The 17539-nt window shown below is 40.0% G+C and overlaps 1 protein-coding gene across 1 annotated transcript in view; it reads right to left on the minus strand.

The window, feature by feature from the left end:
* LOC140236641 (uncharacterized) overlaps positions 1-17539 on the minus strand; it is a 50420-nt gene that overhangs the window by 14621 nt on the left and 18260 nt on the right. Inside the window, exons 10-24 of the mRNA XM_072316561.1 lie at positions 16997-17158; positions 15706-15903; positions 14814-15031; positions 13406-13497; positions 12956-13182; positions 12266-12368; positions 11170-11422; positions 10078-10291; positions 9278-9340; positions 7990-8542; positions 4958-7650; positions 4318-4539; positions 3258-4025; positions 2538-2711; positions 1887-1997 (exon numbers count right to left, since the gene is read on the minus strand). Coding sequence (XP_072172662.1) covers positions 1887-1997; positions 2538-2711; positions 3258-4025; positions 4318-4539; positions 4958-7650; positions 7990-8542; positions 9278-9340; positions 10078-10291; positions 11170-11422; positions 12266-12368; positions 12956-13182; positions 13406-13497; positions 14814-15031; positions 15706-15903; positions 16997-17158 — 6051 coding nt within the window. The remainder of the gene's footprint in view (positions 1-1886; positions 1998-2537; positions 2712-3257; positions 4026-4317; positions 4540-4957; positions 7651-7989; positions 8543-9277; positions 9341-10077; positions 10292-11169; positions 11423-12265; positions 12369-12955; positions 13183-13405; positions 13498-14813; positions 15032-15705; positions 15904-16996; positions 17159-17539) is intronic.

Below are 17539 nucleotides of genomic sequence, written 5' to 3' on the forward strand. Positions count from 1 at the left end.
TCATTATCAATTGATTTCACGCTCTGAAAGTGGCACATCAAACCGTACACCGTACCTTCATGGTACGCTTAGCGTAAAGGTCCAGCACGCGCACAACGCACTCGATCACGCTAGCTCGCGCAGAGCCAAATTCACTGTGCGCGCGGGTATTTGTTACGTGAAAATGTTTTCACATGGGAGAACATAACAAGAATATTCGCCCATGGGCGAACATAACGAATGTACCTCCATCACGTGACTGTGTTTAGCCAACACTAACCAGTATTTGACTAACCCATTTAATATAATATGTTGTATAAAGAGATAAGTAGTATACCTACTACTACCAGTCATGAAAGTTGTCCTGTACTCTTGATTTCATGCACTACACAGAAATTGAAGCAACAGCAACAAAACTTTGGTCTAGTCCACAAAAAAAATTACTTAAAATTTTATTATTTAGTTACTTAAAAATAATAACTGATTACCCAATTATTTATGCAGGGGCGGATCTAGCTTTTTTCCAAGGAGGGGGTTTATGGGGCTGAGCTGGGTACTGCGAGGGAGTGTAGCGACCGAGCCTGAGCGAGCAAAGCGAGCGAGGGGGGGGGGGGAGGGTGTGGGAGGGGGTTATTCCCCCTCCCACAGTAGGGAGATTTTTCATTTTTAGGGTTGCAGCTTGCGATTTTAAGCATACTTGCATGCTCTATTTTTTCTCTTTTTTGCCCAAATAATTAGGGGGGTGGGGGGGGGCAAAATCTCGACAGGGCCGGAGCACATCCATGTGAGAGGGGGGATACCCCCTCCCACAGTAGGGACTTTTTGTAAAAATGGAGTACAAAAGTCGCGTTTATAGAGCATTTAAAAGCAAATTTAGAGGGAATTAAACAGTGGAAAGAATCGTTGCGAAGGACTATGGTTATGAGATACGGGGGTACAACTGTACATTATTTTATGTGACAGTGTGAGATCCCGTGGGAGGGTGTGGGAGGGGAATACCCCTTTCCATGGTAGGGACTTTTCGTAAAAACAGAGTATAAAAGTCACGTTTACATAGAGCATTAAAATCAAATTTCTGGGGAATTAAACATAGTAGAAAAAAATCACTGCGAAGGACTATGATCATAACTTATGCAAACTATTCATTTTACTACAAGTACGGACAGAGCGAGCGAGCCACTTTCATTTTGCCATTCGTCTGAAATGTATTCATTAAAAGCTAAAACGTAATCGCATTGTTCGAGCAATAAAAATTATTCTTATATTACTAGAAAGCATAGAAGAAAAGGAAAAATGTAGGGTTTACTAAAGTTATGTTCCACGGGGCACACTTGAGGACGCGAGGCTACAATCTTGATATACACTAAATTTACTCATAAGTAAATATTAGTGTATAGATATAATGTATATTGTTAGTGTATTATAATTTTCGCCCCGTTAGGGGCAAACATTTTTTCATTTTCAGTTATGAAATTGACAATTTTTAGTCAAGAAAAGTGTCTTTATGTTTATTTTGGTCTCAAAATAATTGATTAATTATTTTTTGTTCGATTGTGCACTCTTTCTTTTCTTTTTTTTTTACTTGGCAGCCTAAGGAGGGGGTTTAAACCTCGAACTCCCCCCTGTAGATCTGCTACTGTTATGTCAGTACATTGTACTACATTGTCAAATCTGGCATGTGAACATTATCTCTTGACATATTGACATATTTGCAATGTTTTTCCTGGTAATGTAAAAAGCTATACAGTAAACACAGTAAAACAACTGAAGGAAAAACTGCAGAAAGTAATTTTTGTAAAGTCAACATCATTCAAATTAAGTGGAAGAAAAAAAATCCAATGTTAGTTTATTGGAGGTATATCTAAATTGCTCCACAGTAATTAGAGTCAACACCACCACCTACGTACCTCTCCACGAGAGTGGCCATCAGTGAATCTCTCAGCCTCTGCCTTGCCCCATAGCAGGTGTTTGATGTTTTCTAAGCCTCCAGAGATCACTTGCTGCAGAGAGTAGGGCAGCTGTGGGAAAGAAAACAAAAAGATGTCAATAACAAATTCATCTACAAATGTTCTCTCAATAGAACAGACTTTCTACCCCCATAGTTGCAGGCAGGCCATATGTCCATGTACAATCATGTATTTTGGATTTTAATCCCCTAATAAACCCGTTGAAGACGAGTCCTGAGTATACTTGGGCAGGTGTCTACGGAAAATGCATGTCGTAGCAAAATCAGTCTGTCCTCAATAGGTTTAAAGATGCTAACCTTTTTATCTTTTCTTAATGGAGTCAAAGGGGGCCTGAGCTTTTGGACCAAGCAGAATCTTTGTCAGAGGCAAAATGAAGGTCATTTTGGCTCTGACAAAGATTCTGCTAGAATCAAAACCTCAGGCCTGTTTTGACTCCATTTTACTCCATTGGCTTGCCCCTACTGGACAAGTAGCTTTCAACAGCTATTTTTGCAAAGTTCTTTTCAAAACACACTGTTTTGTATGTATGATTTCTTACTTTCTATAAAGTACACTCGATAATAGAGCGGCACTAAAATCATTTTGACTAACATGTCGGTGACTAAGCTGAAGGTGCATGGCCTGAAGTTGGTCCCGTTTCTTCATGACATCCTTGCAGGCAGGTGAGAAGCGGTTGCCGAGGACTTTGTCTCTCTTACACTGGGTCACCATGGGTGAGTCCTGGACCAGGCCCTCTCTCTGCGCATTGCTTCGCTCAAATTTACCCTGCCAGGTGATAGGAACAGAGACACATTTTTCCTCACATTTCTTTCTTGTTTATGTAAATGCTGCATTTTTTACCACTCCTTTTCTTTCTTTTTTTTTTTTGCTTGCTTTTGTTTCTGTTGTTTATCTCCCATCAGACTCCAATTTCATTGCAATTCTCAGATCACCATTCTTAAAACAATCTCCCTGGTATTCTTTTTTTCTTCCAACTTCATATGGAGAAAAGCATAAGCAAAAACAGTCAAAATGTGCTCTTTGTTCATTATGTTCTTTATACTTGGAATTCATCAGAATTACTCAGCTTAGAGGATTCTGTGAAATCACGTTCACATTGAAATCTGCCTAATTCGCACACACAAAATGAAGAGACAACAGTATTTGATTTACACTCCCCCAAAATAGGGCTAAAATGATATAAACCAAACCTGATCTATTCTGTATAGCAAAAACAATATCAACCATTGCTATGATATACTATCTTTGTCATTTAATCATTACAAGAAATATACTTTGATTTGATGATACAGAGTATCGATGCCATCTCACCTTGAGTGCGATGCCCTTGTCAGAGAAACAAGTTCTGCCCCATCCAACATTCAGGGAGAATCCCACCTGAGGACCCATTGCCAGCTGACCCCCACGACCATGCATTCCCATCTCATCCAGATGAAGATGATGATGGTTGTCATGAGCAACGACTGGAAGGGAACGGGCTGAGGCATTGGAGGATGGAATAGGACGATGCAAGCCCAAAGTGTGACCATGATGATACTCATCACTGTGATGGTGAAGACCAACCGGGTCACCATGGTAATGCTCATCACTATGAGAATGGTGATGGTAATGAAGACCTTGTGGAGCACTATGGTTGTGAAGATCATGGTTGCCATGGAAATGATGTTCATCGCTATGATAATGCAGACCAACCGGGTCGCCATGGTAATGCTCATCACTGTGAGAATGGTGGTGGTAATGAAGACCTTGTGGAGCACTGTGGTTATGAAGATCATGGTTGCCATGGAAATGATGTTCATCGCTATGATAATGCAGACCAACCGGGTCCCAATGATAATGCTCATCACTGTGAGAATGGTGGTGGTAATGAAGACCTTGTGGAGTACTGCCATTGTTAAGATCATGGTTACCATGGAAATGATGTTCATCACTGTGGTGATGGATACCAAGTACATTAGCATGGTAATGTTCATCACTGTAGTCATGGTAATGATGATGATTGAGAGACGTGGGAACAGTTGCAGGTTCATCCGACTTAAAGGGTGGAGGTAAGTCAGCTGCAAACTGTATGCAGAACACCTGAAAATAAGCAACACAGGAAAGTCCTGAATAAAACACTGCAGAAATAAAATGAATATAGAAGCAAAGCAGTCAAACAACATAGAAACATGTATCTGCATAAGAAGTCATCTGACAGTCTGTTTACTAGACCCTTAGTGTACTTCACATTTTACCCATACTTACTATTCCAGGACCACCCATATGATATATTCTTAAACCATGAAGAAATTTGGCACTTAGTTACACTACATCAAAGTAGTACTAAAATGGCAGCAAGAACTGCTTACTGACACGCAGAATACTCGAGTACCTGTCTTTCATCATCATAATGGTGATGGTGATGGTGGTGGTTGCCATGGTGATCGTTGCTAAGTGGTAGAGGAGTTGCCTCATCCTTTTCACTCTGCTCCAGCTGCACTGCTGGGAAAATCTGCAGTTCCACACCCTTGTGTCGAGGGCTCTGGAGGTCAGCATTCAACTTGACCATTATGGTGCGGTCATCGGTCATATTGTCTGCAGCCTTGGCCGTAATCTGAAAAAAAAATCATATCAAAACCTGTGTCCTGGTTTGTACTCCATGAACATTTCCTTTAAGACAAATATCTTCAATTTGTGACAGGAGGAGCATTCAATAATTTTCCTGCCATATCGTTGTCTACTACCAGGAGAGATTTTGTCATTTGAAAATAAAAAGGGCAGATTTCAAATGAAAATGGTTACAAAAACCAGCACTTCTAGTTTAGCTGGTGTTATGTTAATACATGCCTTTGACAGGATGATAAATCTATCAGCACAAGAGATCCGACATCAAGATAAAGCAGCCTCTTTCAGTGGTCATCAAATCAATATAAATGTTACATTTGATGCTTACCACATATAAAAGCATAAATTGCATATATGTTAACATAATGATTAAATGTACAAACAACCGCAATAGACTGAAGACTCACATTTAGGAAGAAGTTCCTGGTAACAATCTTGACAAACTGGTCCAGGTCCATGTTGCTAAAGGCTTGGTCAAAGTATTCACTGAAGGAGCTGTGCTGATGGTGGTGATAATGATGTCTAAAGTGAGCATCATCAGTGCCATTGTATGCCCCATGACGGTGAAGATGGGTGTGTTCATGGCTGCCATGGTGATGGTAGTCATAGAGATGACTGTCACCATGATGGGAGGCCGAGTGGTTGTGGGGCACGTGGAAGCCGAAGCGACGGTCAATGATTTGCAAGATCTGCTTCATCCTGGCATCCTGAGGGGAAGAACTGGCCGGTTTCTGGGTTTCAGCTCTTGCCATGTCGTCAGCAGATGAAACAGTGATTGTACTTTCTGTGGGTGTGACATCCTCAGACTCACCAGTAGGCACTGGCTCATGTGACTGGCCAAACCAAGTATCAATATAGTCATAGACTCGGTCCATCATAGAGGAAAACGCTGAAGAGTATCTAGTGTGGACTTCCTTTTTCACAGATTCTGTGTCAACACTGGCTGGAAGATCCCTGATAAAATGAGGATGATTCTGCAAAGGTACCGCATAGGGGCGGGGCACAGGATGGTTGTGCTCATAGGTTACCTCCTTGACTTGGCCTCCAATATGGTAGCGCAAAGTGTGATTGTGTGGATTATCATTAACTACCAGGGAGTGATGCATGGCATCATAGTAGTGATGCTCATCACTTCCGCTGTGGTGGTATCCATGATGATGATCTCCCAGAAGACTGCTGTGATGATGTTCGTCGCTTCCATCATGATGAGCATAATGATGCTGATTGGAATAATCTGCAGAGGGAATACGGTCAACCTTATACACAGAATGAGAATGCTCATATTGCAGAGGTTTACCATTCTCATCAACATGGTGGTAGTCTGTGTGGTTATGTGTGTGATCCTCCATCTTTGTCACATTATAGATTGGATGTGGGTAATGATGATGTTCATCACTTCCACTGTGGTGGTAACCATGGTGATGATCTCCAAGGGGCAGTGGGTGACCATGATGATGTTCATCACTTCCACTGTGGTGGTCTCCATGGTGATAGCCTCCTAGAAGACTTCCATGATGATGTTCATCACTTCCACTGTGGTGGTGACCATGGATATGATCTCCAAGGGGCAGTGGGTGACTATGATGATGTTCATCACTTCCACTGTGGTGGTCTCCATGGTGATAACCTCCCAGAAGACTTCCATGATGATGTTCATCACTTCCACTGTGGTGGTCTCCATGGTGATAACCTCCTAGAAGACTTCCATGATGATGTTCATCACTTCCACTGTGGTGGTCTCCATGGTGATAACCTCCTAGAAGACTTCCATGATGATGCTCATCACTTCCAAAGTAATGATCACGGTGATACTGATCAGTGGAGCGAAGAGGTTCAACCTTATACACAGTATGAGAATGCTCATACTGAAGTGGTCTACCATTCTCATCAACATGGTGGTAGTCTGTATGATTATGTTTTTGTCCTTCCATCTTTGTCACATTATAGATTGGATGAGGGTAATGATGATGTTCATCACTTCCACTGTGGTGGTAACCATGGTGATGATCTCCAAGGGGCAGTGGGTGACCATGATGATGTTCATCACTTCCACTGTGGTGGTCTCCATGGTGATAACCTCCTAGCAGACTTCCATGATGATGTTCATCACTTCCACTATGATGGTCTCCATGGCGATAACCTCCTAGAAGACTTCCATGATGATGTTCATCACTTCCACTGTGATGGTATCCATGGTGATAACCTCCTAGAAGACTTCCATGATGATGTTCATCACTTCCACTGTGGTGGTAACCATGGACATGATCTCCAAGGGGCAGTGGGTGACCATGATGATGTTCATCACTTCCACTATGATGGTCTCCATGGTGATAACCTCCTAGCAGACTTCCATGATGATGTTCATCACTTCCACTGTGGTGGTCTCCATGGTGATAGCCTCCTAGAAGACTTCCATGATGATGTTCATTACTTCCACTATGATGGTCTCCATGGTGATAACCTCCTAGAAGACTTCCATGATGATGCTCATCACTTCCAAAGTGATGATCATGGTGATACTGATCAGTGGAGCGAAGAGGTTTGACCTTATACATAGTATGAGAATGCTCATACTGAAGTGGTTTACCATTCTCATCGACATGGTGGTAGTCTGTATGATTATGTTTTTGTCCTTCCATCTTTGTCACATTATAGATTGGATAAGGGTAATGATGATGTTCATCACTTCCACTGTGATGGTAACCATGGTGATGATCTCCAAGGGGCAGAGGGTGACCATGATGATGTTCATCACTTCCACTATGGTGATCGCCATGGTGATAACCTCCCAGAAGACTTCCATGATGATGCTCATCACTTCCACTTTGGTGGTCTCCATGGTAATAACCTCCCAGAAGACTTCCATGATGATGCTCATCACTTCCACTTTGGTGGTCTCCATGGTGATAACCTCCCAGAAGACTTCCATGATGATGTTCATCACTTCCACTGTGGTGGTCTCCATGGTGATAACCTCCTAGAAGACTTCCATGATGATGTTCATCACTTCCACTGTGGTGGTCTCCATGGTAATAACCTCCCAGAAGACTTCCATGATGATGCTCATCACTTCCAAAGTGATGATCATGGTGATACTGATCTGTTGAGCGAAGAGGTTTGACCTTATACACAGTATGAGAATGCTCATACTGAAGTGGTTTACCATTCTCATCAACATGGTGGTAGTCTGTATGATTATGTTTTTGTCCTTCCATCCTTGTCACATTATAGATTGGATGTGGGTAATGATGATGTTCATCACTTCCACTATGGTGGTAACCATGGTGATGATCTCCAAGGGGCAGTGGGTGACCATGATGATGTTCATCACTTCCAATGTGATGGTATCCATGGTGATAACCTCCTAGAAGACTTCCATGATGATGTTCGTCACTTCCACTGTGGTGGTCTCCATGGTGATAATCTCCATGGTGATAACCTCCTAGAAGACTTCCATGATGATGTTCATCACTTCCACTGTGGTGGTCTCCATGGTGATAGTCTCCATGGTGATAACCTCCTAGAAGACTTCCATGATGATGTTCATCACTTCCACTGTGGTGGTCTCCATGGTGATAGCCTCCTAGAAGACTTCCATGATGATGTTCATCACTTTCACTATGGTAGTCTCCATGGTGATAATCTGCCATTATATGTCCATGATAAATGCTATCATGTATTTGGCTGTCCTGGAGATCTTTATGTATGTGGTTTGCTGCCATCCATTTACTTTCTGCTGTGCCAAACGTCCATCTTAATGGAGAGTCAAAATGATGGTAATAGTGTGAGTGGGTATTGGTGGGGTCCCTTAGCACCATCTCATACTTGTCTTTGATGCGAAGGCGTACTTGAAGCTCTCTTGGTGCAGATTCTCCTGGAAGGAGACTAACGTTAAACTGCATTGGTCCTTTCAGCAAACTGTATGGGGTGAGTTTGTCGGAAGGTCCCAGGAATGATGCACCAAGCCCAACGCCCAACAGCTCAGGTTTCACCTACAACAAAATTTAGCAATGGAGCAAATAATCTTATTGATAATATCATACAGACTTTATTTGCTGCTAATCATACAGAAATGATACGCATATGACTCGCATTTAAAATTACATTAAATTTCCAGCTGCCTTTCATGAACTGTGAGAAAGGAATGGTGTACCCATTTATGCCCCCCCCCCCCTCAAAAAACTGAGTAAACATTTTGAGTTTACTCTTTCAAAAAACAAATTTCTCGTGTAGAAATAAGCTACAGATTTTTGTGTGATTCCATGAGGTGCTCAGAGCTTTTATGTCTCTACCATTCATCATTACTACGTCATTGTGATGATTGTATTTCCATGAAACCAAGTGAAAAAAAAAATTAAGTATCAATATGGGGCGATTTATATTGTTCCTCAGAGTTACTATAAGATTATCTGGTATAGTGCTTAGGGTAATTACCAAAGAACAAATATATGAAATGTTAGAATATATCATACACTTTCTGAAAAACATGCAGTTTATTAAAGTTGGGTCTTCATCACAGGCAAAATGACAAGCATAAAAGGTAAGCAGACACTTACACAATGTATATGGACTGCAGACATACATGTATAATAAGACAATGTTGTTATAAGTCTGTAGTCCATCCTACATGTGTCTGCTTTGAATACCATTTGTTTGAATTTTGCTGACAAAATCTGTCCTAACTAAAGAACAGTGGCATTCTAGTATTCTTTGGGATAATGACTTACCTCCATAGACCTTGGCTTCTTACTGTTGGTTACTGTTTGCACAGTCTTTCCATCAGCATCACCCTGTGGATCATTAATTTACACATGCAAAAAAGGGTTTAATGATTTCAAGATTTTGTCCTTATGTCAAGTAACATATTCAATCAAGTATTGCTCTGCCTTTTTTCTTAACACAAATTCTGAAAATTTCTGCAAACATATCACACTGTATCATTCAAATAAGCATACACTCTTCCCAAATACAAATTATTCTGTTCCTTATTTATGAAATACAGCTGAACATACAGTTTCAATAGTTATGTTTTTGTTCTTCACAGAAGTCAACCAGTTGTAGCTTGAAATGATGTATATGGTCTCACTGTGGTGTGAAATCATGATTGATGTGTGCTTGTCTTTGAGCAACTCCAAAATAGGGAGCTTTACATTTGCGACACAGATGTTTAGACAAAGATTGCATTTGCCGTTCATCTCTCTTCCTGCGTCATGTTGTAAAGTTGCTTCAGATCTCGCGAAGAAGCAACCTATTAAAAAAGCAAAATGGGGCTCCCATATGATTACTGCATCAAATAGCTCTCTGCATCATGAATTTGAGTAAACAAAAAAGGGGTCCAGAACTGGCGGCGATTACACAGACGACGCAATATTGATTTTGATAAGCAATTTTGCACATGCGAAGAACAGTTTGTTTGTTTTTTCCCTCTAACATCTGTGTCACAATTCAGTGTCTAAAGCTCCATATTGTACCATGTTTGCACATGGTTTTTGTGACAGTGATGTTTGGATGGTAGTAGCAGACTTGCCTCAAAGTAGGTCAACGGTTTACTGCTGAAGGCAAACAGTGGCCGCTTCTCAGTGGGCGTTGTCAGGTTGAGGGCGTAGTCTTGTCTCCGAATGTCAAAGCGGACTGATCCATTTAGGAAGAGGGATGAGTTGAGCGACACCTTGAGGGCTACTCCGGTCTTAATGGCATCATTAATACTCACTCCCATACTCCCTGTCATCTGCACAGCTAGGCTGAAGGAAATAAGACATGGAAGTCTTAATTCACATCTTTGGTAGATGTGAAGTTAGTATATCATATATGGCAATCTTCACACAGGACCAATCTTTTCCACTCAGTACACTAATACTGCATTACAATTGTTGCAGAGCCTCCACAGAAGTATTCAATTTTGAAATAAGATTGTTTACATATGCATTGTGCAGATATCATTGAAAATTACAATAATGTAGATTCCTGTGGTACCATGGTAGCCATTGTATAGTTCCATACGGAGGATGATGATCTATGAAATCTATGAAAAATAGGAACTAAAGAAAGTGTTTCCTTTCCTTCATTTTTTGGCAAAGTGTAAGATTGTGGGTATGGGTGAACAGAGTGGACTGATAATTGTAATCATGCCTTCTCAGTGAACTAAGGGGTAATATTAACTCTTGCATCCTCAGGGGACTACAACATGGGCAGAGGGTGAAGTTACATTCTACTTTGTATCTCATATATTCTCAGTGAACTAAGAGGTGAAGACATTTTCTGTCCTCTAAAAGAACTATAGTATGATGCTAACTGAGAGAAAAATGAAAAGAGTGCATCTCACCCCGTTGAGGACGGACTGATTTTGCTACAACACGCATTTCCCGTACACAGCTGCCCAAGTGTACTCGGGACTCATCCTCAACAGGTTAAAGAACACACATAAATGCATGACAAAGTCCTTTCATGGAATTCAAACTGCCTTGATGTGTGAATCATTTAGCTGCTAAATTGGACTGTTCCAGTGCTATAAATGAAAAAAAAAGAAATCCTTCTCTCCTACAGTGGAAAATGTTGGAGATGACAAGAAAGCAAACTACTGTAAGATCCAGTAATAAATAGAAAAAGCATCAGTGCTCACCGAGGATTGAAAGTACCATTGATGCTGATTTGAGAAGGAGGGGCACCAAACATTAGCTGCGGCAATGAAGGCTCCATATTTATTGCTCCTGCACCGTCGATCGCTGTAACAGCTGAGCCGGAAAGCTTCAGGGTCAGTGGAATACCTAGGGAGGTGGCAACCCGAAGGGTGCCCTCACTCAGCGAGGCCGCCTTCTGGAAGGACATCTGAAGGTTTTCCAGCATCTGCACAAATCTGGTCATGTGACAGAGCTCTGTTGAAATGGGAGAAAAGTTGAGTAAATCTTACATCTTTATCTGATTTTCCTGACTTTGAAATTCCAAACTGCACATTGCATTATAAAGTATTTTCTGTTTCAGACACCGAGCTGCAATAGATGATGTCCACTGATTCTAATACATCAACTAGAACAAAACAGAGTTTGTTTGTTTCAGTTTTCAATCTTACAAGATGGACATATGCTGGATGGTCCATATTCAGCAGCAATAGCTGGTCTTCCGTGGGTTGAGTTTGATGTGAGGCATGCAGGACCATTTCACTGTGTTATGCACCCTGCTCCTTGCAATGATTAAATGAACCAGGGTCTTTTACGTGCATGAGTTGTGACTCTCTTCACACACAAGACCTCCATTTTATGTCTTATATACTTAACATATAAGATTAAACCACTCTCACTATCAGATGGAATTATTATCATACTATATTGTTTCCTGTATGGTGCAATCCCACTTTACTGGACAATGCAAATTGAATGAGATTTACAATTTGAAGAAAAAAAAAATTATCATGAAAAACTAGAAACTTAACATGTTACTTTTGATTTTCCTTTTAACTTGGAAAGCGAAGCTGATAGTATTTCTAGTTTAGTAAATGGTGAATAAAAACATGACATTTATCACAACCACCCAAACACTATTACCTCTTCAAGATGAGGTCTATATGGGGACGGATGATTGACAGTATACAGGATAAAAGCACCAATACATTTTTATGTCACTGGGTGCAGGGTTTTGTGCATAAAAGACTGATTCATATCTGTCAGATCTTCTGTACAAGGTCTGACAGACTGACTAACATTAACCACTTTGGAACTTACCAGATTCAACTGGTGGGAAGTGAAATCCCCTGAATTCGTTTCCAAATGACTTGAGGTAAAAGTTAATGACAGGCTCCGCCTCACTCCGAGTTGCAATCCCAAGCTAAAGGGACAAAAATATATATTGGTATATATATTCAGTAGTGACAACTGCCTGAAAATAATCACATGTCAGAAACAATACTGTACAAAACTTGCTCAAGAGAAAAGACATAGTCTTCCTCCAAGATTTGATTTAATGGTGGTGATAAATAATTCATTGAAATATACAACGAGTTTCACTCAATCTTTCTCATGCACAATAGGGTAGATGTTCTGAGTCATATAATTGTCAATAAAAGGGAGCTTTAGCTCTGCGACACAAATGCTAGGAAAATGTTATTTAGGCAAAAAAATGGTTCTCCACACATGCGGGAGACAGTTGTTTCCATTGTCCAACCCGTAAAGAGGTATCGTCTTAGCGTTTGCGTTGCAAATCGCTTTTGATGCAGGTGTAACTTCCACAGTCTGAATATAGTTTATGGAAGCCACCAGGATTTCAAAGCTATTAGGTAGACAGGGACTACTTTTATGTTATCTTCTTGTCATACTTTTAAGTCATTTTGAAGACTCAAATATTTTTTTTTTCAATTACATCCATATCAGGCTGGCACCAAGACTAGTCTTGATTACATCATCACCAGTGGTCACCTGGGTTGTGATGTCATGCAGCAGCTGGTCAGAGGAAGGGTCAACTTCAAATGTGTATGCTGTATCCATCAGCTTCTGTAGACCTCTGGCCCTGAAGCCCAACTCGAGGAAGTTGAGGCTGACTCCCATGAGGTGGGCATTAAGCTTGGCAGCCCCACCCCTTGGGAACGGCGAATCAGGCGACATGATGTACTTCAGGTTGGAAAACACGCCCACTCTGTCTTCCTCTGCAGTCATAAGAAGAAAAGTTAGTGGACTATTGAAGTCTGTTTTTCAGGGCAGCCTAATTCATACGTTCATATTATTTTGGTATTGCAGTTTAACAATTACAGCAACAATACGATAACAAAAACAAAATGTAATTAGTTGTACTCTGAATGTAACACTGTGTTTCTAGCTGATGTGTATTTCAAAATTGCAAAGTTTGAATTCAGTGCTTACTAATCTCACCTGATGATAGTCCAGCCTTGTAACTTTTGGAATACTGTATTCCAAAGTCTGTATTTTGCAGACTATCGTACAAGTGACTCGCAACCTTTGACCTGCAAGAAATGTGAAGACATTGAAAAAAAAATAGATATAAATTAAAAGTTGATATCCAACTGTTATTCCTGAAGTGCCCTGTGTGCTCATCAAAGGGTTCCAGGTAGGTAGAACAAAGCGTGATGATCGATAGTGCAATTGCAACAAGCTGCATGCGATTTACTCTCGCACAGAAGTAAGATGGATACTGCTACGGCCCAATCAAAATTCATTATAGATGTTATGTAGCCGCTATGATCAGGGCCTCGTTTCATAAAAGATGTTAGGATGGCAACTCTTGCTGGAATGGCAACTTCCAATAGCAACAGCCAATCAGGAAGCTGGATTCTTGTCATTACCATGACAATTGCCATTCCAGCAAGAGTTGTCATCGTATCAGCCTTTTATGAAATGGGGCCCAGATATGTTCTCAGACTGCAATACTGTCGTTGCAACTTTTGGCTAATATTTTGCTTTTTGGTCGTTACCCTACCAAAATTGTGTCAGCAAAGAGTTATTTCCCATATTTCTTTTGCATACATGTTCATTTTAGAGCAAAAATCAACAAGTTTCTGAAGACATATGAGTCAGAACTGTGAATTCCTTTAAACAAATGTGTAAAAGGTGTAATACACTTTGAATAAAAAATAATTAACCAAATAATTTTCTACAGCTCATTTCATTCAAAGAATCAAAATTGATTTTAACACATCATCATAATTATACAATGAAACTAATCTTTCTTTTGAGACCTCTTGAAATTTCATATGTTACCTCTCAATACAACAATAATGCATAAACCCTACATACTTAAAGGGATCGTATAGCTTTGGTTGAGCCCTATAAACTTCCGGTTTTAAATTTTGTGTGTGTGTGTGTGAAATAATGAGAAAAATCTTATAAAATGTAAAAGAGGATGGAATTTCATGAGGAATTCCACATCTATTTGATGAAAACTGGTTTTGAAATGGCTGAGATTTTCAAAACAGACTGTTCCTAATAAAAGATGGGACCCACCTTTCATTATGATCGCTTTGTTTTACTCCGTTTTTGGATGTCTCGCCCTTCCAGAAACGATTTCCATCAAATATACTTTTGAATTCCTCTTAGAATGGTATGCTCTGTACTATTTTCTTAGTGGTTTCTTGATATCTCATAAAAAAATAAAAAACCAATCCTCATCTCCACCAATACTATACCATCCCTATAAAAATTGGTACATATTTTCAATGATTTTAAGTTCTCCAAGTTTTTAATTCCTACTTGAATTAGAAGGTTAGGTCCTACTCATAAATAATTTTCAATAATTTGACATTTCAAAAAGACAGACACTCACACATTGCGAGGCACCTGCATGCTGGGGTTCTTCAGGGCCTCAAAATGAGAAGACACAAAACTGATCACCTGCCGGCTAGTCTCCGACTCCAGGCTCTTGATCAAAATCTGCATGACGGGCTCCGATGGTTTAGTGTCCATGAGGACAACGAATGCTGCCATGCGGACTTCGGCACAGTTCTCCCTGTCAAGAAACTCATGCAGGAGTATCTGGGACACCTGGAAAGCAAAAGGTCTCAGAGTCTTAGAGTAATGTGGCATCTTCATACAGTATTTCTAGTTTGGAATGGAAGAATATGACATATTACAAAGTGGGCAATATTTCACGAATTTTGTAATGATCGAGATATACTGATACAATATCTATCCACTTGATGACATTACTTTATATCTTTAACCCATTGACGATGGGCTGATATTGCTCCAACACGCATTTCCCATAGACATCTGCCCAAGTATATTTGGGACTCGTCTTCAACAGGTTAATTTCAAGATAAGTAGCAGGTATATAGGCCCATAGTCAAGGTAAAATTGCTGTGTTATTTGTATTTTTCTTTATGTTTCTTAACTAGTCTTGTAGCTTGAGTGAATTTTGTGTCATAATGCACACAAGCTATCATTAGTATGTCAAAGTCTTAAAATGCCATGTTAGGAGTGAGCTGTTTAAAGTACTCCCTTAATCAGCACGACTGTCTTCGAAATTAAAAACATACAAAATTCATCTTACTGAGCACAAACAAAAAAATACATAAATAAATAAAATAAATGAATAAATAAATGAATAAATAAATCACACATTGATTTCCAGTATCATGCACCTTAGCAATGGGGAAATTATGATTGTTACCACTGTACATGAATGCAAAACTTAATTTAAACAAGGCTGAACTCACATGCTTTCTGGACTGAGTTCTGGTCAGTCTGCGGAGTGAATAGATGGCTTGGCATCGAAGGTCAGACGTCGCCTTGGGATTCTGGACCAGGTCTTCCAAGTTCCTGGACTGGTTTGTCAGTCCTGCATTGCCCAGGGCCTTGAGGTATGCCAGCCTCTGCCACTCAGGATTGCTGGCATGGATTCCATCATAAAGAGGCTACAAAAATTGTCAATAGAATTGCAAAATTTATCTGTAATCATCCAGGGAGGCATTGCATTGCATCCCTCACACTCGTCATTACACTTCTACAACAACTGAGAGAGAAAAAAAAACACACAAAACATCATGACATAGAAGGACAGAATATCACACTCGAGACAAAATTCTGATTGAAGCCATGAACAGTAAAATCATGATGGTTTGTATGTTCAATGACATCTTTGAGCAGCAAGAGTCTGATATAATAGCCAGTATACTGTCCTGGTAAAGAAAATTTAACAAAAAAAAACTTAGGTGGTGTTTAATGCTGGTACCTATAAGTATGTAAAACTCATATGATTCTACTTTTCTTGTTTACCACAAATGGCATGGCAAAAATACAATTCCTTGGGACTTATGCTAATCTAACTCTATTCCTAGTCTAATAAATCATGCAGTATAAACATCCATGCTGACAGAGACATGTGAGTCAATCTACGAATGCCATTCAGAAATGACAGTCTAATCAGAAAACAAATCATCTTGCATCTAAAATCAAAAGTTAAAAGTTAAATCCATAACTATTTCTACCTGCAGCAAAATTTAATCAGATGTTGAATGTTACTGTTACTGGCATAACTTGCAGACATTTTTTGAGAGGGAAAGGTCTACATACAAAAAGATGTAATGATCAAAGTTACTGTAAGCTTACAGCAAGCTTGCTCAAGCACGAAGTTCTTGCAATCCTGCTGAAAGCTCAATGCAATCTAGACACTGGCTAGCAGTCACTTGCACAGTACAAAAAAAAAATGCAAGTGAGGATAACAATTGGTCAATCAAAAGAAAGCATTAATGTTTCAAAGGTATTGAACAAGGTTGCAACCTGTTTGCTGTTTGCTCGCAAACTTGCAGCAAGTTCCCAAGTGTGTAGCAAGCTTGTCTATAGATACAGTTTGAACTTGCTCTTTTGTGACTGGTCAATTTGGTCACCGAATTTGCATTTCTGGAACTCCATATTTTAGAAAATGCTTGGTAAACAACTTATGCAAGCCAGTGCAAATTTCTATTTATTATGTGCAGCCAAAGGGCTTGATCCTCCACTGGGACTCACCTGTGAAAAAGTTCTCAGCAGACTGTCATCACAGGTCCAGTCCTGTGGGGTCTGGTCCTGGACCCCTTCCCCGCACGCTTTGTGAAGGAGAGAGCCGTAAGACAGCCAGCAGGCCGTGAACAGGCTTGAAGAATTCTGAACCAATGGAACTTGGCACAGGTCCTGATGAAAAATACACATTTACATTGCACAAATATCAGTTATGACAAAAATTCTCTTCATGCCTTAGAATAACAACGTAGGTACATGCTTCCACTTTGTGCTCAGCATTTATGATATTTTAATTTTTCCATATTCATTGGAGTCGTTGCTCTACTACTTGGACTCCTCACATCATTGTAAAAATCACAGTTATCAACTTCCTCTTTTTATAGCCATTCATATCACTTCAATCATAACTTTGCTTGTATACGTGAGTGTGTCTGCAGGGTAAATAAAAATAATATCAAACAGTGTAATATTCCTTTTCTATATTATATCAATCAACTTTCCTGTATGACTACAAATAATGAATTGAAAATGACAAAGAGTTACAGCTAGTAA

This window comes from Diadema setosum, chromosome 13 (assembly GCF_964275005.1).
Source record: "Diadema setosum chromosome 13, eeDiaSeto1, whole genome shotgun sequence".
Taxonomy (NCBI): domain Eukaryota; kingdom Metazoa; phylum Echinodermata; class Echinoidea; order Diadematoida; family Diadematidae; genus Diadema; species Diadema setosum.